This window comes from Aulonocara stuartgranti, assembly GCF_965226115.1.
Source record: "Aulonocara stuartgranti genome assembly, chromosome: 14".
Classification (NCBI taxonomy): Eukaryota; Metazoa; Chordata; class Actinopteri; order Cichliformes; family Cichlidae; genus Aulonocara; species Aulonocara stuartgranti.
Genome location: NC_138950.1, coordinates 39306313 through 39330167, shown reverse-complemented (window position 1 = coordinate 39330167; position 23855 = coordinate 39306313). Strand labels below are relative to the sequence as shown.

Here is a 23855-nt window from a genome sequence, read left to right as displayed (position 1 = left end):
GTAACACATTTGTCAACCATAGAAGAAGACGGGGCATCAAGTACATCCGGGTAATATAGTCGGAGCTTATGAATGCAGTGGTCATAGAAGTTTGGTAAGAACACTGAGGAGAGTTTGTGATGTTTCGTTCACCCTGACAGCTACAGTAAGCATACCCACGCGTGCTTTATAGTAACAGTGTAGCCTCCGACCTGTGGAAAAGAATGCTTCTGTCAGGGAGTAGCTAGCCTCAGTTAGCAACACTGTTTACATCCAGAGCAGCCAAGCGTAAACCTGGAAGGTCAGGATGAAAGCAATTTCTAAACACCGAGAGCGAAACCTGAATATTTTACTGCCACGTGGAGCTTTTTAATTTTTAATATTGCTACATTGGAATAAGTTTCCAAGTTAGCTGGCTAACTGAGAGTAGTCCTGCTTGATTAACTGGAAACTGAATGATGGACACTGTTTCATGTTTGTGGCTGATAGGTGATCTTTATGGTGTCCACGTCTCTGCTGTATCTGATGTATTCTTGTATCTCCATTAGGGCTGCCACGATTAGTCAACTAGTCACGATTATGTCGACTATTAAAATCGTCGACGACTAATTTAATAGTCGACGCATCGTTTGAAGCTTTGTAAGATCACAAAGGACGCAGGAATGAGTAGTAGGATTTAAGAGTGTAATAACGGACTGAAACAGAAGATGGCAGCACTGCATGTACAAGGATGCCAGCTGCCGTTAAACCCCGAAGAAGAAGAAGCTGTGTCCCAGAATTCATAGCGCAGCCCAGCGCAGTTGTCAACAATGGCGGCAGCTAGTTGGTTTTACTCTTATTATTCTTTCTGGGTCACAAAATAAATGTTTAACATATTTTCAGGCGAGAATGTAGCTGTGTAAACCTCAAATATCTGCTCAGTTTATCAAGACACCGCATATTTTCAAAAGCGCTCCGACGTTTTCGGAGACGTCTGTTACCCACTAGCTCGTTAGCGAGCCGGGGGCGAGGCTCACTAGCGCCGTGAGAACACAGGACTCCCAGCAAATCGTTTTCAAACCCACCGTCAGGTTAAACATGATATATAAGTCACTTAGATAACTTAAAAATGTTATTGTTTGGCTTTCTTTAGTATTTTATTTGTTCCTGAGTAAATCGGTTTGGCTGAGATTAAAGTTATAGTTTTTGCACAGCTAAAACTGTCAAGCAGACAGCTGATTATCAGAAGTGTGAGACGCTGGAGAATATACTCCGGTGTCCTGTTATATTTTAGAAAGCAAGGAGTTTATTAAACTTCACCGAAACAATCTGCAAATTTCATTAAAAATTAATAAACTACCATCTTGTCTTTATTTTTAGTTAGCACAAACACTTCAAGCTGTAAGCTAATGATAGTTATATAAGACCAGATGCTGCTGGTGCAATAAGCTGTACGCTGTATGTCCAATGGATGATGATCTGATTAGTTGACTAATCGCAAAAATAATCTGTGACTAGTCGACTATCAAAATAATCGTTTGTGGCAGCCCTAATCTCCATTTGTCAGTATTATTATTTTTAATGTACTTTGAACTACTTTAGCCCAGCTCTCTTTTCCCCAGGGCGCCAAACCTACACAAAACCTCACAAGCTAGCCAGTGTCCTTCTGATCCAGGCCGGTGTTGTGCCAAAAAATGATAGCTCGTATTTAAACTGCTATAAATAACTTGTTGCTCTGTAATATGTGAAACAAATGTATCCCTCATGAATGCTATCAGGTCATCTTGAGGCACAAACAACATTCATGTCACAAGGTAGAAGCTGCAGTCGTTTTTTGGCAGTGACGTTTATATATCCTTAATTTTTCCAGTTAAAAAAAACATCTTGTTGACTTTTAAAATGTCTTTTTCAGAGTATTCTGTTCACTGAAGTCTATTAACCAACATACATAAAGATATTACACATAAAAAACACAGAAACATTTGAAATCAGTTTTTGGCACAACACTGGTGTTGGCATTACTAATGCTTCGTCTGTCTGAAATCACTAACCACATGCCTGTACCAGATTTATGTTTCCAGGCATCTTGTTGGTGTTACTGCTGTTGGGGAATCATCTCTATAAAAGCTTCACAACATTATATTAAAACGCATGTGCTTTCCCCTGCTGACACACACTTAGCCCAGATGTTCTCACATCTGCAGTCTACACATAGAGTCCGTTTTTATTTTTACCAACAGCTGTTTAACCAGGAAGGGATGCCACCTTTAGCTGGAGCCGAGTTGGTCCACACTCCATTGCAGCTGTATCGATACCTGCTCAGGTGCTGCAGGCAGTTACCATCCACAGCAATGCAACAACACTATCGACATGCCATAAGACAGGTGAGGTCATTTTATGCACCGATCAATGACAAGCAAAATGTTTTCTAAGTGAAACTGTGATGGTAACTTTAATACCTTTTGGACTCTTGTGTGACAAGACTAACTGAGCTACATCACATCTGACACAGAGAAATGGTTTTAAACAGCTCATTGAGAATCAATCTGTGCTCATGAAGTATTCATATAATCCTGCACATAGTGAGGATCGGGAAAACGATGAAAATTGTCTCAATGCAGAATTAGTGAGCCGTCTTTATTAAGCACCAGTTCACAGCAATAGTTATTTTAGGGACCTGGCATTAATAAAGAGAGAACAGTCACATGATCACAGGGTGACAGTGGGGAGGAAGAACGTCACTTTAACAGGAAGAGACCCACCCAACCTGGTGTGTTTTCGGGATAATTCAGTAATCTTTGTATTACTGTAGAGCAGGGGTCCCCAATCCCAGTCCATGAGGGCCGGTGTCCTGCAGGTTTTAGATCTCACCCTGGGTCAACACACCTGAATCACATGATTAGTTCATTACCAGGCATCTGGAGAACTTCGAGACATGTTGAGATGGTCATTTATCCATTTAAATCAGCTGTGATGGATCAAGGACACATCTAAAACCTGCAGGGACACCGGCCCTTGAGGACTGGGATTGGCGACCCCTGCTGTAGAGTCTTGATCTTACAATATAAAGTGCCTTGAGGAGAGTAGCGCTTTATAAATAAAACTGAATTTATGGCCGTGTGATGTGATGAAATATATCAAATGACAAAGCCGATTGTTTCATATTATACTCGACAGTTTATTTTGTATTGTGTGAAATACACCGATAACTGCGATACTTTTGCACCGACAGTAGTCACCACGGCAACACAGAAGGAGCATACAAAACAAATCGAGGGGCTCGTTGCTAGACGAGGGGTTACCTCTGTAACCGAGTCTGACATGGAGCAGAAAACTGTGCCGACCCGGCCCCCTCCACAGACACCCACACCACAGACCTCTGACACCACCTAAGCAAGAATCGCGTGTTTGCGAATGAGAAGCACAAAGAATCCCGAAGATAAATATACATATATGGTTTTGTTCACTGATCAAAACACACAACACGTGACTGTGTGGGGTGTATTTATAATTGTAGCGACTTCCACAGTCGCTAGAGGCCGGGGATGAAGCCTGCCTATTTGCCTGACGCGCTGTCAACTTTACGCAATAATGCGAGAGGTGGAATTGTTTGCTTGTTTATTAAAGTGCTTTGCGATTTTTACAGAGTAGTATCATCGGCTCCTGATTCAAACTCTTACAACATCACAGGCTCTAATATAACGAAGCAAACATGTAGTGCAGCGGTCAACAAAAACTACGGCTACCCAGCCCTCCTCTCTGTCAAAATCAAAACCAGTGAATGACAGACTGACAACGCCCATTTATGTCACCGCTAGCACCCACGTGACTCCCATAACAACCAAACAAATAAAAACCCAGTGATCATCAAAATTCAATACATTCAATTATGGCTCCTACAATAATCATATTTATTTAACTTTTTATTATTTCAATGAAGTAAAAAACGAGCAGTACTTTCAATGTGTTGGTTATATAAACTATTCACTGAATTTACAGAAAATGCAAATATTGTGATTATATCGTTATGGGGATTAGAAATGACTTGTGTCAGGAGATTTGGGTGATGGTGAATACAATTCATCTTTTGTTGACTGTACTGAAAACCCCAGTCTTAGAGTCCATACTGACCACTTTAGACACGTGTGTTGTGTATTTTAAGTCAACAGAAATGTTAAAAATCTGACCATTTTTAAACAGATATAATATAAAATGGAGAAAAGCAACAAAATATCTTAAAAATAACTCGTGCACAGTTCTACAAACGGTTGTTGCAGTGACGTGAAGAGGCCCATCTAACGCTGCCTTCATCGCTAACCTTATTTTCGGTTTCTGTTGTGATGTGATTGGCTGGCAGCAGCAGTAGAACAGTTGAATTGTTAACGAGCCGTTTCCTGTGAAGGCAAACTCCCGACCTTTGACCTTTGTGCTGCACTATTGATTTGTATTATTAGATAGTGCTGACATGTTTATGGTCACCATAACAACCAATAACTGTGACTCCTGCACCATTAATGTATCATCATCATCATTACTGCTGAAAGTAGTTTCTGCCAAGATCATAAAGTCTTTGTTTGCTGTTTGTTTCCAGGGTTACAACAGCCACTCAGATGAAGACGACCCTGAGAGGACACAGATGATCATCCAGAGAGCGATTGCAGATGCTGACTGGATTCTTGATAAAGTAAGGATAAAGGAAAGAAGACCTCCAAGGTGACACATGAACATAAAGCGTAATGTTCATTTCGTTTGTCATTCACAGTATACCAAGAAGAAATGAGCGCGTGTCCACGGCGGTGCATTTTGCAGGGCTGTCCTGGAGTTACACTGGTGAAGGTGCTGTCCCTGTCTGCGAGTGCTCAGGGTGTTATGGTTTTTTTGAGGGATGACTCGCTGTAAATACTGTTCTCAAACTATGCCATTAAATGTGCAATCATGAACTTAGTTGGTTTGTTCCTTGGAGCAAAAGTCGAACAGGAGATGGAAACTGAAACTATTCAGCGAACTACAAAGAGTTCATGGTTTTATGCTTTATATACATATCAATGTCCTCTACAGCCTCTGTGTCTGAATGATGAACACACGCAGTAGTTGGTCCAGTGTTGTCTGAGCATGGCTCCCACCTTAATGCACGTTTAAAACTTTAAATATGTTTACAGCCTACTAAGAAAGGTACTAACGTTCGTACCAGAACTGTGAAAAATGCTACAGTACTTGTTTTTTGTTTGTTTTTCCTTTACTGCCGTAGGTTCCTCAGGCTGCGTATGTAATGATGTAGAAGCAGAACTGAAGGGGACGACATACGACCGACAAGGCTTCTAGATTATCTTCCATGCTGAAGAAGAAGGAGAACATGGAAGATGGCAGCAAGTACAGCTGCTAACATATCGCTGCCCGTACTTGTTAATAGTAAAAGTCTGGTATGGAAGTACTGAAACACACTTTACTACTTTGTTTGAGACAGCTAGCATCAAATCAGCTGTGTTCCTTACTAGAGCTGGGCAGTCAAAAAGGAATCAAAACTGACACTGGGAATCTCTAATCCACCTGATCTTTCCCGTGTCGGTTATTTCAGTTTTTTTAAATTCTGTGTTGTCACGTGACTCTGTGCCTTCTGCAGCATCATGGAGAAAAACAAACAAATCAACACATCGAGCTGAACGCACAACTTCAAATCTCACGTCTGTTGTTTGGACACGTTTGACTTTAGTAAAGACGACTTCAAACAAAAGGGAGAAAAACATTTCATCATCCAACAACAATACTACTAATCTGTTGCAACGCTTGGAGGACAATCGTGTCACCAATTAAAAATATCCCACCTTTAACAGTTCGCATATTTACAGTACGACCTGACTGCACGGGGTTATGGTGTGTTGTGTGTCGAAATTTAAAGTGAAAAATGAATCTAGTTTGGAAAAAGGCTGGAACGTGACAAAACGTGGGACAAGTGAGTGCTACGGTCAGTGTACTGCACACAGTGGTGATGGACACGTTTGAAAAAGCAGACCGTGTAATATAATGTACTCCTATTGATGGTGTCAACAACAAAATCAATGTTAACCACCTGAAAGAAAATCATTCAAAGTGTACTTTAGCTGTCAGGCTGCCCTTTCAGACTTCCTGGGTTAGATCCTAAAGGCCTGTTTCAGCAGATTTGCAGGTCAATGTGTAGTCGGTGGTTGGACAAATAGAAAAGCTGCTCTCATGTTGCATCAGTGGAGGGTGTCCGATCCAGGATTGCAGGGGAAGCAAAGATATTTCTCTTTTCTTTTAGTAAATGAGGATTTTCAAGTGTTGCTATTTAAGTACTGAAAGAAGAAAAAGAACTGACTCGAGATCAGATTTCAGCCAGTTTGTCACAACCAGGAAGGAGTTTAGGTGACTCCATCCGTGGACCTACAGTATATAAAAGCACACGTGAACTGCCCTCTGCAGTTTTAGGCTTGTGACATGCTTTCTTCCCTATGTGAGGTAAAACAGTGCCAGAATATTTGCATATCACGTAATCTTTATTAACACAATACTTAATTGCACATTGTTAAACTTTGCTCACGCATCTCTTCTACAGCTTGGAGGCAAAGGTGATACTTCTGTGCAACATACAGTATTCAAGTATAACCATTTTTCTCAAATAAATGCTGGATAACAAGGATACACATACAAGAAAACAATGAGAATGTTTCGTATGTACTGGCCTCACCAACCAATGGAATAAAACAAAAACATCCTGATCTGCTCATTTTTCTTGAACTGAAACTTATTTACAGCTACGTGCACATGCAGTATTAATCTCCATTGATACAAAAAGTAATAAAACTAGATATACAGACTAAAGTATAAATAGTATAAATAGGTTCTCTTTGTATAAATAGCTCCATCGTCTTCAGTGTTGGTGTGACATGTTGAGACACTTGATGCCAGCAGAGGTGAGCACGTGAAGCTGCAATGTAAATGCACACACCTGCTGTCCACAGTGGGAAACAGCAGGCAGTCAGTTCACACACAGCACGTCAGAGGAGGAGGCGTCCGTGACGTCAGAGTTTTGGGACTGCTTCGGAAAAGGAGCTGCAGCGGAGTAGTTCTCTGAAAATGGGATAGGCACTGAGGAAAGTCGCAGACTGTTTGGTCTCGGGAGTTCTTACTTCTGGAGAATAAACTGGTCGATGAACTCGTTCTGCTCTGACTCCACTTTGGACAAAGCTTCGTACTCTATACGATATCTGGGACACAACAGAAAACAGCAGACAGACATAAGAAAGGGATACCTGACTATCCTTTACTTACGCCTACCACACATTAGGACAGCACTGGGCCTCCTCCGCTAGCATGTGTATGGAAATGTTTCTACCCTGCACAGAAAATATATATGTTCTCCACACAAGGCCTTTATTTAGGCACACACAAGTACTATTATAATTTTTTTAGGAGTGTTACAATTAAACATTGGAATACAATATAAATGCAATATTGTATAACTGTGTGACAACAACATGGAGCGTGCTGGTCTGATGAAAGCTGGAAAGTTTATGCTACATGTGTTTTTTTCCTATTGTGTTTCACATCCTGTAAAAAAACAAACAAAAAAAAAACACTAAGGTTTTGGAGAATTGTCATATCCCCGATTATACACACGGGACATCATAGCCTACTGTCCTGCACAGATGGGTGTCTCTACCCACTCTTTTTTTTCCTATATTACCTTTCAAGCTGCATCTTCTTCTCTGCTATGAGAGCCTGAAGCTGCTGCTGCTGGGCCTCTCTTTGCTTTGCTACAGACGTCAGCAGGTTTCTGGCTCCAATGGCCTGAAGGAGAATAACACAGAATCATACCTGATAAAAGTCTTATTCTCATGATCACATATCATACAGACACACTCAGATGTTATAAAGCTTTAGTACACGAGCACTACAACTTCTTTTGCAAGAGCCAATGAAAAGTCTTCAAATATCGAGCTTACCTTCATCTTTTCTGTCTCTGCTTCTTTTGCCAGTTCATCCACGAGCTCAATCAGACCTCCCACTATCTTCTGAAACTGGCCAATTTCTGTAAAGAAGAACACGTGTCTGTAGATGCAGGACCTGCTAATGTTAGGAGAGCAGGTTAAACTAAATGTGATCTGTGCTTACTGTCCACAAACTCTTTGCACTCTTCTTTGAGCTCTGAAGTCTTCTGGCTGACATCAGGCTCCAACACTCGCAGCTTGTTGAGTTCATCAAAATAAAAGCCTGCCTCAGCTAATGGGTCTGTAGCCATGGCCACGGGGCCTGCCACAAAGGAGACAGAAAGAGTGATAGAGGAAGACCGGCATGAGAGAAGTTAAACACGGATAAAACATATAGCTTTGATATCAGCATCCAGAACAAGTCCTTTAACTGCTACTGTAGTTAGCAGGCTTTCCAGCCCGATATAAAATCTTACAGTACAGATGACTTCATCTGGCCCTCATTTACTAACACTGTGTTTGCATCGGTTTTCTTCAGCTTCCTCCCACAGAGACATGCAGTTAGTGGGGTTAGGTTAACTGAATCAAAATTGCCCATAGATGTGACCGTGAGTGCAAATGGCTGTCTGTCTCTGTGTGTTAGCCCTGTGACAGATCAGTGACATATAGAGTCTCACCCTATGGTGCCTAACAACAACAATATAATAACATTATTATATATTATATACATAAGTTATAAAATAATTAGAATAATACTAAAATAATATTGTCTTTTTGTTCATTATTTGCAGTCTTCCAAAACATCAAAAGTCACAAAATAGATCAAACTGCAGGTAAAGAAACCAACAAACTAAACTGGAAGGTCTAGTGAGGTCACTGTTACGTCTATAGTGCCACAGCACTATCTGTTGAGCCCTGTGCTGTGGTTGTTTCTGCTGCTGCTGACTGAAGGTTTCTGGGAGTTTAGTGTCATCATGTTTGTTCTACTGGCTAACAATCAAAGATATCGCCGCAGGGAAGCCACCTGTTTGAAACCGAAGACCTCAGTTAGCCATGGTCACATGACGTCAGTGTTTCCAACCAGACGTCGGAGCCTTGTTTTTGACTGTATGTCTGCACGTCCAGTCACGTTTAGCCACTAACGGTAACATATGGTCCGTTCATGCAAAATGAACTTTTCGTTGAACTGTGGTCTTCAGTGAGAGACAGGTTCGAAACGAACATTTTACAAGCAGCTCTATTCACGGTCAAATTATCATTAAATAAACACGTACACATAACTACAGGCTTCTCCAGTGCAAGTCATCAGAATCACATTAACATCGGATACAATGGAAACTAACCTTAACTTATTTGAATGTACAAAAACGTTATAAACAGTCTGAGTAAGTAAAACAAAAGAAAGCTGTAGTATTACTCACTATTTCCTGCCAGTCGAAATCACTGTCTGTGACACAGGCTAACACTGTTAGCTAGCTTGCTAAAATTAGTTAGCTAATTCAAATAGCTAGTTAGCTAAGCTGCTCACTAACGCTAGTTGGACGCAACACATTAACCCCGTTAAAGCTAATAAACCTACGAGGACAACACGGTTTCATTAACCCCTAACATGATTTAAAAACGCTTGTACGTGTGATTTTACCTCTTCTAACCGCAGTCACAGATGGTTCTCTGTTGTTTGACTATGTGGCAGAGTAACAACCAACCAAAGCTCCTCCTCATCTTCTCGCTGCCAGGGAAACCAAACGCTCCTCCCTGTGTTTGTGTGTGTGCGCGTTTGTTTCCGTAACCTGCCTCATCCAGAGCCCTATACTATGAAGGCACTTCTGTATTTTATAAAAGGTGCTTCCTACAGTCACAACAAAGAGTTAAAACTGAAAAACCAAGGTAAGACCTGTGGGAGGCGTGACAGCTGAATGAAATGGAACGGGACTGGCGTGTACACGAACATTCCAATCCAATGAAGGCAGGGCAGTTTGTCTTGCAATACCTGTTACTGACGGACGAGGGCAGCATTGTGCTTTGCAATTGAAGGCCTGGCCAGCGTAAACTCTAGTGATGGGATTTCCGGCTCTTTTTAGAGAGCCAGTTCTTTCGGCTCGTCTCAATAAAAAGAGCCGACTCTTTCGGCTTCCAACCGGCTCTTCAGGTTGTTTTGTTGGTTTAATTAATTTATTATTAACAACAATATAAAATTATGCAAAAAAAACGTGGTTTTATTTATATATGTTTATATATAAATATATACAGTGGCCCCTAGAGACAAACCACGTACAAACTCCAAAACACATTTCTAGCGTTAACTGAACTTCCAAAACAGAGCTACCTAGATCACTTAAATTACACAATTGAAAGCATATGTGTATTGTTTGCGTATTTATACACAAGCACTCATATATATTCAAATAATTTAAAATATATTCATTTACCTGTTACTACCACACACCAAATCCGGTCGTTTGTACTTCCTGGCTTGTGTAGCCATTAGGTAACAAAAGCTCAACACTGCCCCCTAGCATCCTGGAGCACTTCTGTTGTGTTTTATACGTGTTTTGGAGTTTTTATGTGTTTTGGAGTTTGTACGTGCTTCGGAGTTCGTACATGTTTTGGAGTCTGTACGTGCTTTGTCTCTGGGGGCCACCGTAAATATACTTGGTTTATTTACTCCACATAAAATGTAATAAATGGTAAATGGCCTGTATTTGTATAGCGCTTTACTAGTCCCTAAGGACCCCAAAGCGCTTTACACAACCAGTCATCCACCCATTCACACACTGGTGATGGCAGCTACATTGTAGCCACAGCCACCCTGGGGCGCACTGACAGAGGCGAGGCTGCCGGACACTGGCGCCACCGGGCCCTCTGACCACCACCAGTAGGCAACGGGTGAAGTGTCTTGCCCAAGGACACAACGACCGAGACTGTCGGAGCCGGGGCTCGAACCGGCAACCTTCCGATTACAAGACAAACGCCCAATTCTTGAGTCACGATCGCCCGTTATAAATCATATAATACAAAAACCAACTATTTACATTTCAACTTTTAACTATTTAAATTTTCAGCTTTTTCCTTTTAAACAAAATTAAAGTGAAACAACACAAAACACTGCAAACCACAACATAATTAAATATAAATTAAAATATGAAAACAGAAAGAAGATGCACATTCTCTGTCATATGGACCTGCATGAATAAACTTTCTGAATCCTTTATCATCCGCAACTGAAAATAGTTGTGGATGATTACTATACCTTTCTAATTTCTAAGTTGTTGTCCCTGGCTCTGGCTCTCCCTCCTGCGCTGTTCCTGTGCTACTGCTAGTGTAACTACCGCCCCTCCCCCTTCCCAGCACAATAGTGATGGGATTTCCGGCTCTTTTTAGAGATCCGGCTCTTTCGGTTCGGCTCACTAAAAAGAGCCGGCTCTTTCGGCTCCGAACCGGCTCTTCAGGTTGTTTTGTTGCTTTAATTAATTTATTATTAACAATAATATAAAATTATGCACAAAAGGAATTACTAACGTAAAAACAAGTGGTTTTATTTATATATGTTTATATATAAATATATGCGGTGGCCCCTAGAGACAAAACACGTACAAACTCCAAAACACATTTCTAGCATGAACTGAACTTCCAAAGCAGAGCTACTAGATCACTTAAATGACACAATTGAAAGAATGTGTGTATTGTTTGTGTATTTATACACAGGCACTCATATATATATTCAAATAATTAAAAAAAAAAGTTCATTTACCTGTTATTACCACATACCAAATCCGGTCGTTGGTACTTGCTGGCTTGTGTAGCCACAAGATAACAAAGGCTCAACACTGCGCCCAGCATCCTGGAGCACTTCTGTTGTCTTTTGTACGTGTTTTGAGTTTTTATGTGCTTCTGAGTTTTTATATGCTTCTGAGTTTTTACGTGCTTCGGAGTTTGTACGTGTTTTTACGTGTTTTGGAGTTTGTACGTGTTTTTACGTGTTTTGGAGTTTGCACATGCTTCAGAGTTCGTACGTGATTTGAAGTTTGTACGTGCTTTGTCTCTAGGGGCCACCGTAAATATACTTTTATTTATTCACTCCACATAAAATGTAATAAATAAATCATATAATACAAAAATCAACTATTCACATTTCAAGTTTTAACTATTTAAATTTTCAGCTTTTTCCTTTCACAAATTTAAAGTGAAAAGAACACAAAACACTGCAAACCACAACACAATTAAATATAAATTATAATATGAAAACTAAAAGAACATGCATATTCTCTGTCATATGGACCTGCATAAATAAACTTTCTCAATCCTTTATCATCTGCAACCGAAAATAGTTGTGGATGATTACTATACCTTTCTAATGTTGTTGTCCCTGCCTCTCTTTCTCTCTCTCTGGCTCTGTTCTTGTGCTACTGAGTGTAACTACCGCCCCTCCCCCCTCTGCCCAGCGTAAAGCACAAGGCTCGCGTGCAGAGTGAAGCGGAAAAAAAGTGCGAGAGAGAGGCTGAGAGAAAGAAAAAAAAAAAAACCCCACTGACGGCTCGCGATAAGGAGCCGGCTCGTGTCGTTCACGTCAAAGAGTCGGCTCTAAGAGCCATTTCGTTCGCGAACGACCCATCACTACAGCACAAGGCTCACTTGTGGAGTGCAGCGGAAAAAGGGTGAGAGAGAGAGGGTGAGAGAAAGAAAAAAACAAACCCCCACAGCTCGCGATAAGGAGCCGACTCGTGTCGTTCACGTCAAAGAGCCAGCTCTAAGAGCCGTTTCGTTCGCGACCGACACATCACTAGTAAACTCGGTGGAAGAAGAAGGCGTGGGCTTGAGTTGGTTGAACTTCTTTTTCTTACGCAGCGGCGATAAAGCTGACTGCTTGTGTACATTTATCTAACAACTGAAATACAGCGCAGGGAGGTCGGTGAGTAAATGTTTGCAGACGTATTTAGTGTCGTTTACTCTCAGGATGTAGCGAAGGGCGACAACGTTAAGCTTTCCACTGAAATCTGTCAGTTTCATGTGACTTGTTGAGTGTGACACACTTACTTGGCAACGTAAAGTTTCTCTGCGTCATATTTAAGCTTTGCTATCTTTGAATAGATTCAAAACGTGCTCACATAAACACATTTTCAAGATCTAGGATTTCCAGGTTTTCGCGTTCGAAGTCTTGACATCCTGCTCAAACATTAGCTAACCTTAGCGAAACACATGCGCAGGAACTAGCTGTGAAACATTGACGCAAAGCTAATAATCCAGTAGCGTTACTATTTCAAGGATCCGGTGAATTATCGGTAATAACGTAACGGTGTGAAATGAGTACATAATAACGTTTCGACCGAACAAAGCATGCCGAGTGACCTGACCCCCCCACTGACACGTGAACGCATCTGGTTAGTTTGCTGAAAGTCATTCTGCTGCTAAACGGTCTCTTTCTTTGACATGCGCACTCAACAAAAGCTGTACGAGATTATTGTTATTAGCCTTTTACTCGTTATTAGTGATTTTAAAGTTGAAAAATAAATATTTTTACTACCCTTCCCGAGAAAAACATAAAACGCGATTTAAGCTTTTTATGTGGCCCTTTTCAGTGACTAATGATATGTGCCCCCTCCCCACCCTTTCAGTTTCCGGTCCAGCCTCATTCCTCTGAGGGAGAGATGGCAGTAGGGCAGGTGGTTTCCACTCTGGGCTGGGCAAATTCCCCTCCATCTCTGCGTGTTTTATATGATTAATGCAACAGTTTTGATCAACGCTGACCTCCGTGTAGCTCCACAGAGAATGTTGGGGTGTAATTCAGGACTCTTGTTTGTTTTGTTGTTTTTCAGGAATGACCTGGAGCACCAGGAGGTTGTGGCGGCCTCATCAATAGTGGTCAACACGGCGGGGGACCTGCGGACCTCCATCTGCAGGGTGGTCATCTATCTCCAAAGGGACATGTCTGGGGACAGCTGCCTACCCCAGGACCTCAGCAAGTCCGAAACCACCTCCCCAGACCTTCCTCTGGCTTGTCCCAAGACCAAGACCTGTAGTCATCACGGAGCAGTGGGCTTAGGCAACAAGTATGTTCGGCTCAACGTTGGAGGGATGCTGTTTTATACGACGCTGCAGGTGCTGACCAAGCAAAACTCCATGCTGAAGGCTATGTTCAGTGGAAAGAAGGAAGTGTTCACAGATAAAGACGGTGAGCATTTCTGAGCTGCAGATACAAGTTTCCCAAAGTATAACCTCACTTACATTGCATGCATACATTCACTGTGTTTAAAGTAGGAAAGATTACACATTAAGTTCCACTAAATGTTTAAGTCAAGATTCTGGCTCACGAATCCAAGCTTGACTTTAAATTTCAGTCACTTTGAATTAAATTTTAGCTGCCAGTATTTATTCATTTATTTCAATCTGTACTGATTGAACAACAGGTGCTTTTGGATAGTGGGGAGGCATGCTCTAAACTCGCTCTGTCCTTTGTGGAAAATGCTAGTTGACGTCAACTATGCAACAATTAGTTTTTCAGCAGACGTCTTTCTTATAGAGAAGTTCATCTGCAGAGTTGCACTGATCTAAACTCTATTTGATATCAGACTTGTCAGCTGTTGATAGTCGGACTCTGACATCTGCACCCAGACAAGCACAGAAGAGGAAATGCTTAGTCGTCTTCTAAAGCTTCATATATGCTTTTTCTTACACGAACAGGAACATGTTTACCATGAACTCGTGCAGAAAAGTTTCACAGTGATGTTTACCAACAAGGTTTTAGCAGCAAGCCGCAGAAATTGCACAGACCAGTTAAAATATAAAGTTTTATGACCTTTCTAATTTGCTAGAGACAGGTCTCCATGAATGTGTCCGAGGGTGTCTGAAATACAAACCTATGGGCTTGATAATAAAAGGCCGGTCCAACAGTGGATAAGACATTTTGACAGCAGTAACACCAGCGAGACTTGCACACAGCTTCCTCTCAGAGATGCTGGGTTTGCTGTAGGGCTGCCACGATTAGTCGACTAGTCACGATTATGTCGACTATTAAAATCGTCGACGACTGATTTAATAGTCGACGCATCGTTTGAAGCTTTGTAAGATCACAAAGGACGCAGGAATGAGTAGCAGGATTTAAGAGTGTAATAACGGACTGAAACAGAAGATGGCAGCACTGCATGTACAAGGATGCCAGCTGCCATTAAACCCCGAAGAAGAAGAAGCTGTGTCCCAGAATTCATAGCGCAGCCCAGCGCAGTTGTCAACAATGGCGGCAGCTAGTTAGTTTTAACTTTACTCTTATTATTCTTTCTGGGTCACAAAATAAACCTTTAACATATTTTCAGGCGAGAATGTAGCTGTGTAAACCTCAAATATCTGCTCAGTTTATCAGGACACCGCATATTTTCAAAAGCGCTCCGACGTTTTCGGAGACGTCTGTTACCCACTAGCTCGATAGCGAGCCGGGGGCGAGGCTAACTAGAGCCGTGAGAACACCGGACTCCCGGCAGATCGTTTTCAAACCCACCGCCGTCTTTCGCTAGTCAGGTTAAACATGATATATGAGTCACTTAGATAACTTAAAATGTTATTGTTTGGCTTTCTTTAGTATTTTATTTGTTCCTGAGTAAATCGGTTTGGCTGAGATTAAAGTTATAGTTTTTACACAGCTGAATAAACGTCAAGCAGACAGCTGATTATCAGAAGTGTGAGATGCTCGAGAATATACTCCGTTGTCCTGTTATATTTTAGAAAGCAAGGAGTTTATTAAACTTCACCGAAACAATCTGCAAACTTCATTAAAAATTAATAAACTACCATCTTGTCTTTATTTTTAGTTAGCACAAACACTTCAAGCTGTAAGCTAATGATAGTTATATAAGAGCAGATGCTGCTGGTGCAATAAGCTGTACGCTGTATGTCCAATGGATGATGATCTGATTAGTCGACTAATCGCAAAAATAATCGGTGACTAGTCGACTATCAAAATAATCGTTTGTGGCAGCCCTAGTTTGCTGCCATGTCGGCTACACGCTGTTTCCTTTGAGGTGCCACAGCAGGTCCATGTTCTCAGCACTGTCTCTTTGCTCAGGTTGGATCCTGATCGACCGCAGCGGGAAGCACTTTGGCAGCATCCTGTGTTACCTTCGAGATGGCAGAGTTGCCTTACCCAAAGGTCGACAGGCCGTCCAGGAGCTGCTGGTCGAGGCAAAGCATTTCCTCGTCCAGGGCCTAGTGGAGCTCTGCCAAAACTCGCTGCAGGTCAGTTCCATCCATACACATTGCTCCGGTTTTAGCCAAACTACATTGGCTCCCTGTTAAATATCGCATAGATTTTAAAATGCTTTTGTTCACTTTTAAAATTCTGAATAATTTAGCGCCCAGCTGTCTCTCTGAACTCCTCCACTTATACAATCCCAACAGAGCACTTAGATCATCCAATCACAGGCTCCTAGCACAACCTAGGTCTCGAATGAAGTCGAGCGGTGACCGGGCCTTTGCAACCGTGGCACCTCTGGAATAACCTCCCTGTTCATGTTCGTACTGCCGAGTCGATCCAGTCTTTTAAATCACGTCTTAAAACTTATCTTGTTACTTTGGCCTTTGATTCTGTCTAGTTGGCTGTTTTAGCTTGTTGTGTGTTTGTTTGTTGTCCTGTTTTATTGTTTGTTTTAATTGTCTCATGCTTTTACTGACTGTGAAGCACTATGGTCAACACTGTTGTTTTACTATGTGCTGTATAAATACAGTTTGATTTGATACGGACTCGTACGGTCCACACAGTGTTTGGGCACTTTGTTGCTCTTCAGACTGCAGCGCTTCAGTACCCAAAAATGAAATACTGGAAACTACTTTCAAGCTTACACAAATGTGAGTAGCTCTAGACCCTCATATTAGCACATTATCGTCATCATTAATAATCATAAGATTACTGATTCTTGTTGGTTGTGTGGACGCAGCCTTTAGTCTGATCTTCAGCTCTGGGATCAGGTGATGAACACAGCAGGGCTCCGGTTCTCCATGATGTAACCTCTGTGGTTACTCCTGTCAACCTGTTCCTTGCATTAGCAGTGAGATTATCTATAAATGCCAGTTCACCTGGCAGACGTGCAGGCCCAAAGATGAGCTCCGTCTCGCCTGTGACACAGTCCCTGTGTTTTTGAATTTAGTGAAGGCTTTTGGTATCGTGTGCTGGAAACACGTTACTCTGTTCTTGCTGTGCAGGAGCCACGAAAGTGCTGAGAAGAAAACATTTGGAGATAAAATATCTTTTTCGAAGCTCTCAAATATTCATCTCGCTGTTGACTTTAAAAAAATAGAAATATCGGAGGTGTAAAGCGAGCAGTGTCTGATCATGTGACTCCCCAAATTCTAGTTTGTTACTCATGTGGTCACTGAGGAGTTACAGTGCTGGCCTTCAGTGTAGTGGCTTTCACATTTACTTAGCAAGTGTAAGGTTGCTGGTCCAATTCCAGCCAGGAACACCGAGTCTTGTTTGGGGCTGTGACGGGAACGACGGCCTGTGTAAGAACTCTGCCCACTGTAACCACCCACAGTTTGTCTCAGGTTCTGTGTGAAGCTACAAACGTCTCTGTGGATCAGCCTCTGTCTGGTTGGTTATTGTTAAACTTCCAGGAAAAGCAAGACTGTTATGATGTCAGATGTAAACTGTAAATTATAATTATTGTTAACAGGGTAATAAAGAGCAGCCCATGTGTGTTATACCTGTAGTCACCTCAATTAAGGAAGAAGAGAAGCTCATCCAGTCTTCTACCAAGGTACATGCAGAGCATCACTGTTGTCTTTGCAGCATCAAGTAAGGCTGTCATTTCTGAAACAATGTGTTTTTGATTATAGCTTCAGTGTAGCCTTGGTCATTTTCATTGTTACAGCAGAAACATGTCAGTAAAACGTCATTGTAGCTGATCTCTAACACATCATGTATAAATTTTTTTATTTTTTATAGTACTCTTGCAGTATTTGAAATGCCTGCTTGAATATTAACGCAGTGGAATTCAGATGTTTGATCTTTGTGCTTGCTCCTGGTAGCCTGTCGTGAAGCTGGTATACAACAGAAGCAACAACAAGTACTCCTACACCAGGTAACAAAGGTTCCTCCAAAGATCTTATTGGCTCTCGTAATGCAAGAACAATTGTTTTCCTTCCTTTCAAAGTACTCTGTGAGGGGAGACTGTTGGTTGTTTTGAAGCTGATAAACTGTACTGAGCTCGTGGACCTCTGCTCTACATCACTCCGCCTTTATCTCAACAGCAACTCTGACGACCACCTGCTGAAGAACATCGAGCTGTTCGACCGGCTGTCTCTCAGCTTCAACGGCCGCATCCTCTTCATCAAAGACGTCATCGGGGACGAGATCTGCTGCTGGTCCTTCTATGGCCAGGGTCGCAAGCTGGCTGAGGTTTGCTGCACCTCCATCGTCTACGCCACTGAGAAGAAGCAGACCAAGGTGAGGCGGAGCGGCTGGTGGGAATCTCCCGTGTTGCTCTTTGTGTTTTGTGAGTTTTCTTCGGGGTACCGAGTTCCTCCAGTTAGATTCTTATTGTGCTCAGCATAGTTTCTGGGTCACAGGCATAACCTCTGACCCTTCATCATGGACGCTGGACTGAAGGCTCTGCTGCCGGCATGCTGATGACTGCGCTGTGTTTGCCAGCTCTTCTTGTTTGATAGCAGCTTTGTGCACTTTGTTGCTTTTTTACACACATACAGGTCGTTGAGTTTGTGAACTAAAAGGAAGTAAGAAAACATTAAAGCACAGTTTGTATGGTGTGAGTGGCAGCAAAGGTGGATTGCTTTACCTGCTGTGACGCTCCAGGTGATGTGACTAAGCTGGGTGGTGGGATTTCAACGTTTCCTTCCAATCACTCCTTCTCAGGTGGAATTCCCTGAAGCGCGAATCTACGAGGAGACTCTGAACACCTTGCTTTACGAGACGATGCCGCTGCCCGACAACTCCCTGCTCGAGGCCACGCGTCGGAGATACAACAACTGTGGCTCTCACAGCGAGGAGGAGGAGGGGCCTGGAGGTCCAGAACTGCGCGAGCGTGTCCGTAGAATCCACGTCAAGAGGTACAGCACATACGACGACAGGCAGCTGGGACACTAGGACCGCTGGACAGACCGCAGCTTTTTTTTTGATGATGATGAACTTAAAGTCCGATGGATGCTCATATGTTTTTTTTTATTACTTTCTGCCGTCTCAGAGGTGCAAGTGATGGCCTCAGTGAAACCTCACGTGACTGTAGATGTTCTCTGCTCATTCTTACTTTACACATCATCAGGATTCAGAGCAGCGTTAAACACCAAATACCTGCAGCTTTTTCTTTTCTAATCAAATTTACATTTTGAAGTGCAACAAAGAAAACCTCTACCATGCACTGTTTATTAGAACCATCATAGCACACGTAGCAGCAAAGCACGTTTCACATTTATTGACTGTATTTTTCACAGACACATTTCCAGGTTGTTGTTTGCCGGTGACGAATCTGTTGGATTTACTGGAAATGCTTTGCCTCGAAGATGTTTTAATGGAGTTTTTCATAAAGCCTCTAAGATAAAAGTTAGTGTTGTTCTGTATTTGTTTGTCTTTGTTTGTGGGAGGCAGGTGTTATTGTGGTTTGAGCTCAGCTGTCAGAGGATTCAAACGCAGTCGACTCGGAGACCAGCTGATGCTGAGCTATTCTAATGCCTCAGCTTTCAGTCTTCAGACAACTTCGACCATTTTCAGAGGACTGTTGGGGTTTTTGTTTGTCATTCAAGCATTTAAAAACAGGAACCTAGCAACAAGGTGATTCTCCATTACTGAGAGTTGATTTTGTCGTCGGGATAAAGGAAAAGGGAAGCAGGGAGATGCTCTAAAGCACAGGTGTCAAACTCCAGTCCTCGAGGGCCGGCGTCCTGAAACTTTTCCTCGTGTCCCTGCTGAAACACACCTGAATGACATTAGTATGTATTTTGAAGATTTTTACAGGTTTAATATTGATTCATTTGTAATGGAGTACAATACAAAGTGTTTGTGTAAAGGGAAATTGTGCAAACACGTATTCTAAGTCAACCATAGTGACTCTGAGCTGCTGGCATTGAAACACCTGAAGCAACGGACACAGATGGAGGAACGGCTGCTACAGCATGACTGCGGCTCTTTATTATTCACCCAAAGCACCGATGCATAAATGCTGAAAGAGCAAATGTGTCGGTACCTTTGCAGGATCACAGTACTCACTGCAACACTTACCTTGTGTCCTCTGCCTTGGAGCTTGTTCCCACTTTCAGTGACACAGACGGATCCACTCATCATCCTGTGGGTTCAAGTCAGGTGTCATTATTAAATTATAGCGGGCATAATGCTCACTAATGCTGAACCCTTGGCCTGTCCCGACCAAATATACAGTTTCTTTGTGAAACAGAACTGGATGTAAAATTTCATTTAGTCTTAAATGGATGATGGAACAAAGCTGTTCACTGGAAATGTGTTATACCATCTTTGGCCACAAGAGGGCGAGTGTGCACACACATATAGACTGATCAAACCTGACTGTGCTACAGGAAACAGATACTGTCTAGTTCCTGCATCAAAGAAGGCACCGCCATCAAAGTTTAACAGGTTGTCAGTTGCCCTCAATCACATGTGATGAAGGTACTGGAGACACTGATAGAGGTCCACAACCATTACATCACCAGGTCGTGGCCCACCTCAGACCACAGGTGAAAACGTCTTGAAACGTACCCGTACAAGGCGACTGTGATCTCTGTTTCTGTTCACCATCAACTAAGACTTTCAGCACGACTTCAGGTCATGTCACCCACACAAATACTCACAAACACAACTGGATGGATGTGTTAGTGACAGGAGCTCCCGCTGAGGATTTTGCAGAAACATCTGGCGGGAATCATCGGCTGCTGTGATGGAGGAGTACCTGGGCGCCCACTCTGACAATTTGCTAAAATGGAAGACCAACATAGAGGCTGTATGCAACAAGATGAGTATTGTTACAAAATGCTTCAGTGAGAGCACACATACAAGGTCTTAAATAATCAGGCCCCATCTTATCTTAATGACCTTGTAGCACCATATCACCTCATTAGAGCACTTCGCTCTCGCTCTGCAGGCCTACTTGTTGTTCCTAGAGTATTTAAAAGTAGAATGGGAGGCAGAGCCTTCAGTTTTCAGGCCCCTCTTCTGTGGAACCAGCTTCCAGTTTGGATTCAGGAGACAGACACTATCTCTACTTTCAAGATTTTCATAAAAACTGCCTCTTAACTGTTAAAAGGGATTTTTTTCCTTCCCACTGTCGCCAAAGTGCTTGCTCATAGGGGTTCATATGATTGTTGGGTTTTCACTGTATTATTGTTGAGTCTTTATCTTACAATCTAAAACACCTTGAGGCAAATGTTGTTGTGATTTGGTGCTATGTAAATAAAACTGAATTGAATTGGTGCCCTGAACCAAACCATGTGCACACAGACACCAGGAATCACTGCAAACATGGGACGTGCAGGGCCAGAGTCAATGATTCTGACTTTGATAGGATGCGGATAGAGGTCCACAACCATTACATCACCAGGTCTGAGGTCACCATGGAACTCAGGTAGGACGGGGCATTTGGCAGCTGATATAAAATTATACTCAGTTCTCTTATAAGGAAGCGCTGATTATGATGACAGCAGTCAAACAGGCATTGATGAAGGAGTTCAAAATGTAAACAGATAAGCTCACTGTAGAGGAAAAAGTTGTTCCACTTCACACTGGCAGGGATCTGGATCCACGCATGACAGCTGCTCCAGGATGGAAAGGTCCAATTTCAGGATGATTCTTGATCTCAACGGGCTCAACAAACTAGCCCGCTCCAAGGAAAGGCTCTGCATTGGTACATTCCCAGAATGTTCCAATCTCATCTGCATTCATCGACGTGCTGAACTGTGCTTGTTCAGGAAATTGTAGAGAAATTTAAAAAAAAAATTTGGGGGGGGGGGGGGGGGTGATAAGCACTAAAACAATTTTTCTCCTACTTAGAGAAAATCTCCAAGACAAATTCATCATTTTCATTCTAAGGCGTGTATCTCATGGAAGAGGATTGGGGCTAGGGGGGGGGGACACAAAGAGGGGGGGGGCTGTTTTGAGGAAAAAAAGTCACAATTCTGAAAAAAACAAAACGGAATCCAACCCCCCCATTTATTAGTTCCCAGTGGCCCTAATCCTCATCTGTACCTGTGTTACTGTCCGTCGAGGCTGTTCCGGGTCCCGGACTGAGCCACATTTATTCATTGTGGGTCAAATCAATGGAAGTTGTGGTTTCTGGGAGTTTTGAAATGATGAAACTGTGCACGCCATGATGCGCGCAGGAGCTGCAGCGTGTCAGTATGTTGTGAAAAGAAGCAAACACGTTTTCTTTTCTCGGAGTTGCACTGCTCGGACAATGACAGCTGTCGGTTTGCATTCGCAGCTCTCTGTTAGGCAGAGGCTGCGATGTTTGCTGAAGCTGCGTTAGTGCTAGTAATGAATTCCCCAATCTGGACATAATGAGTCATCTTTCCGTTAGTGCTGGTGTAACAATATTGATGATGACTTTGGGAAGAGATCAGCTCCACATACGTGGCATCTCTTTCGTGCCAGTACTTATGCTAGCAGGAGCAGACAGGAAGCTTTGACCCTGACATGAACGGCAGGCCCATCCTGCCACCTGTTACACGCCACGGACAAAAGAGCGAGCCAAGGTCGTTACTAATGGCGGCTTATTTGTGAAGGCGCACACTCCCACGCGTGTAGTTCAGGCAGCTCTCAGAGCAGAAACCAGCTGAGCCAGAATAAGAGTCAACACGACGTGGAAAAGATTTAAAGGCACTTCTGAAGCAATCCCCGAGTCCGTTGCAGAGATGCAGTCCGTGCTGTAAAAAGCACCTCTGACATCCTCTAACGTCACTTACACGCAGCAAGCATTTGCTGCGTGTCGAGTTGACTTTACTGTGAAACGTGAAACGTCGTGCTGCAGGTGCACACTCAGTCCACACGGAGGCACAAACACAAAGTTTCATGACGGGGTCTCCACTAGAGATTACTGTGCGTCACGTTACCGTGACGTCATTCGTTTTGCATCTGGCCGACCTGGCATCAGAGGCGACTGCGCTGTCCACATGTGCTGTAATCAGATGCTGCCCCCTCCTGTGCCTATCAGCGTGTGGATAAAGACAGAAGGAATACTGCACCTAACGATCTCACTCCACGTTCACGGCACCGGAGTCCCGGTGGAAAGCTGTGCGGAGGCGTTTGCTCCAGACAAACATAAAGTGGGGGGATTTACAAGCTGCAAACATCGACTGAGCCGGAGCAGCATTTTCACACGTTTCCACAGAATATGCTATAAATAACTCGAGGCTCTACAGGTTGGTGTGTTGGATGCTGAGTGGCTGCAGGCGGCGGGTTGAGGAGGGGCTGGATGCTGTGGGCTCCAGTGATTGTTTTCCTCCTTTCTTGCGCTTCCATTGATCAGTAACGCGAGGAAGGCGGATCCTCTGACGTCGCCGTCAAGCTGCTCGGCTGCGTCAGAGTCCTGCTGAACCAAGGAAGAAGGAACCAAGAAATAAAAGGAGAGCGCTTCGGAAAGGCCGAGCGGAGCGCACGGAGCGTGACGGGGACATACAGACGCGTCGTGAAGAACACCGCGGACATGGAGGGCTGCACGGAGGAAGAATACAAGGAGAAATTACTATGGAACGTCAAACGAGAGGTAGGCGCTCACACGTGACGGCCTGCCGAGCTGTACATCAGTACTCTATTACTTTATTGGACTCAAAAATGCCCACAGAGAGGGGGTGTTTGGGGTGGAAGGGGACCGTGTTCGTGCTGTGTGGGGCTCAGCTGTCAGCGTCACAAGTTCAAGTTGCCAAACAGTTCAATAAATGCACCATCAGTCCTCATCCACCTGCACTCCGTCAGTGATAAAATGCCTGTTTTCTTTGCTTCGTGTTTATTAC

The 23855-nt window shown here is 43.0% G+C and overlaps 4 protein-coding genes across 13 annotated transcripts in view; 3 read left to right on the top strand and 1 right to left on the bottom strand.

Moving 5' to 3' along the window:
- Nucleotides 1–28: 28 nt before the first annotated feature.
- lyrm9 (LYR motif containing 9) lies at nt 29–6700 on the top strand. 5 transcript variants are annotated; one of them, XR_014271084.1, is made up of 5 exons: nt 35–145; nt 2199–2342; nt 4550–4642; nt 4721–4794; nt 5207–6700. XR_014271084.1 is itself a non-coding variant. In XM_082504297.1 (4 exons), the coding sequence occupies exons 2-4, from the start codon at nt 2217–2219 to the stop codon at nt 4736–4738; spliced, it is 237 nt and encodes a 78-aa protein (XP_082360423.1). In that variant the 5' UTR covers nt 29–94; nt 2199–2216; the 3' UTR covers nt 4739–4898. The 5 variants fall into 5 exon arrangements, 4 of the variants coding, with proteins under 4 accessions (XP_082360423.1, XP_082360422.1, XP_082360424.1 ...); XM_082504297.1 differs by lacking the exon at nt 5207–6700 and having other exon boundaries at nt 29–94; nt 4721–4898; XM_082504296.1 differs by lacking the exon at nt 5207–6700 and having other exon boundaries at nt 4721–4898.
- On the bottom strand, nt 6452–13290 carry ift20 (intraflagellar transport 20 homolog (Chlamydomonas)). Of its 3 annotated transcripts, none has more exons than XM_082504288.1 (5): nt 12939–13290; nt 8089–8226; nt 7920–8005; nt 7661–7764; nt 6452–7181 (listed from the first exon to the last, which is right to left on the bottom strand). In XM_082504288.1, the coding sequence occupies exons 1-5, from the start codon at nt 12964–12966 to the stop codon at nt 7100–7102; spliced, it is 438 nt and encodes a 145-aa protein (XP_082360414.1). In that variant the 5' UTR covers nt 12967–13290; the 3' UTR covers nt 6452–7099. The 3 variants fall into 3 exon arrangements, with proteins under 3 accessions (XP_082360414.1, XP_082360415.1, XP_082360416.1); XM_082504289.1 differs by lacking the exon at nt 12939–13290 and adding an exon at nt 9547–9840; XM_082504290.1 differs by lacking the exon at nt 12939–13290 and adding an exon at nt 9326–9529.
- Nucleotides 12639–19108, top strand: tnfaip1 (tumor necrosis factor, alpha-induced protein 1 (endothelial)). Its single transcript, XM_082504277.1, has 7 exons — nt 12639–12813; nt 13718–14073; nt 15958–16127; nt 17561–17644; nt 17916–17968; nt 18138–18333; nt 18760–19108. Exons 2-7 carry the CDS (start codon nt 13827–13829, stop codon nt 18988–18990), a joined length of 981 nt encoding a protein of 326 aa, XP_082360403.1. The 5' UTR covers nt 12639–12813; nt 13718–13826; the 3' UTR covers nt 18991–19108.
- Nucleotides 19109–22525: 3417 nt separating this feature from the next.
- sgsm2 (small G protein signaling modulator 2) overlaps nt 22526–23855 on the top strand; it is a 107734-nt gene continuing 106404 nt past the window's right edge. For 2 of the 4 annotated variants that reach the window (XR_014271082.1, XM_082504239.1), the window contains exon 1: nt 22528–23608. Coding sequence is in view for 3 of the 4 variants with exons in the window: in XM_082504239.1 (XP_082360365.1) it covers nt 23549–23608 (60 nt within the window). In the remaining variant the exon portion in view is untranslated. Of the gene's footprint in view, nt 23609–23855 lie in introns of all 4 variants that reach the window. The other 2 variants (XM_082504240.1, XM_082504241.1) reach the window with 2 other exon arrangements.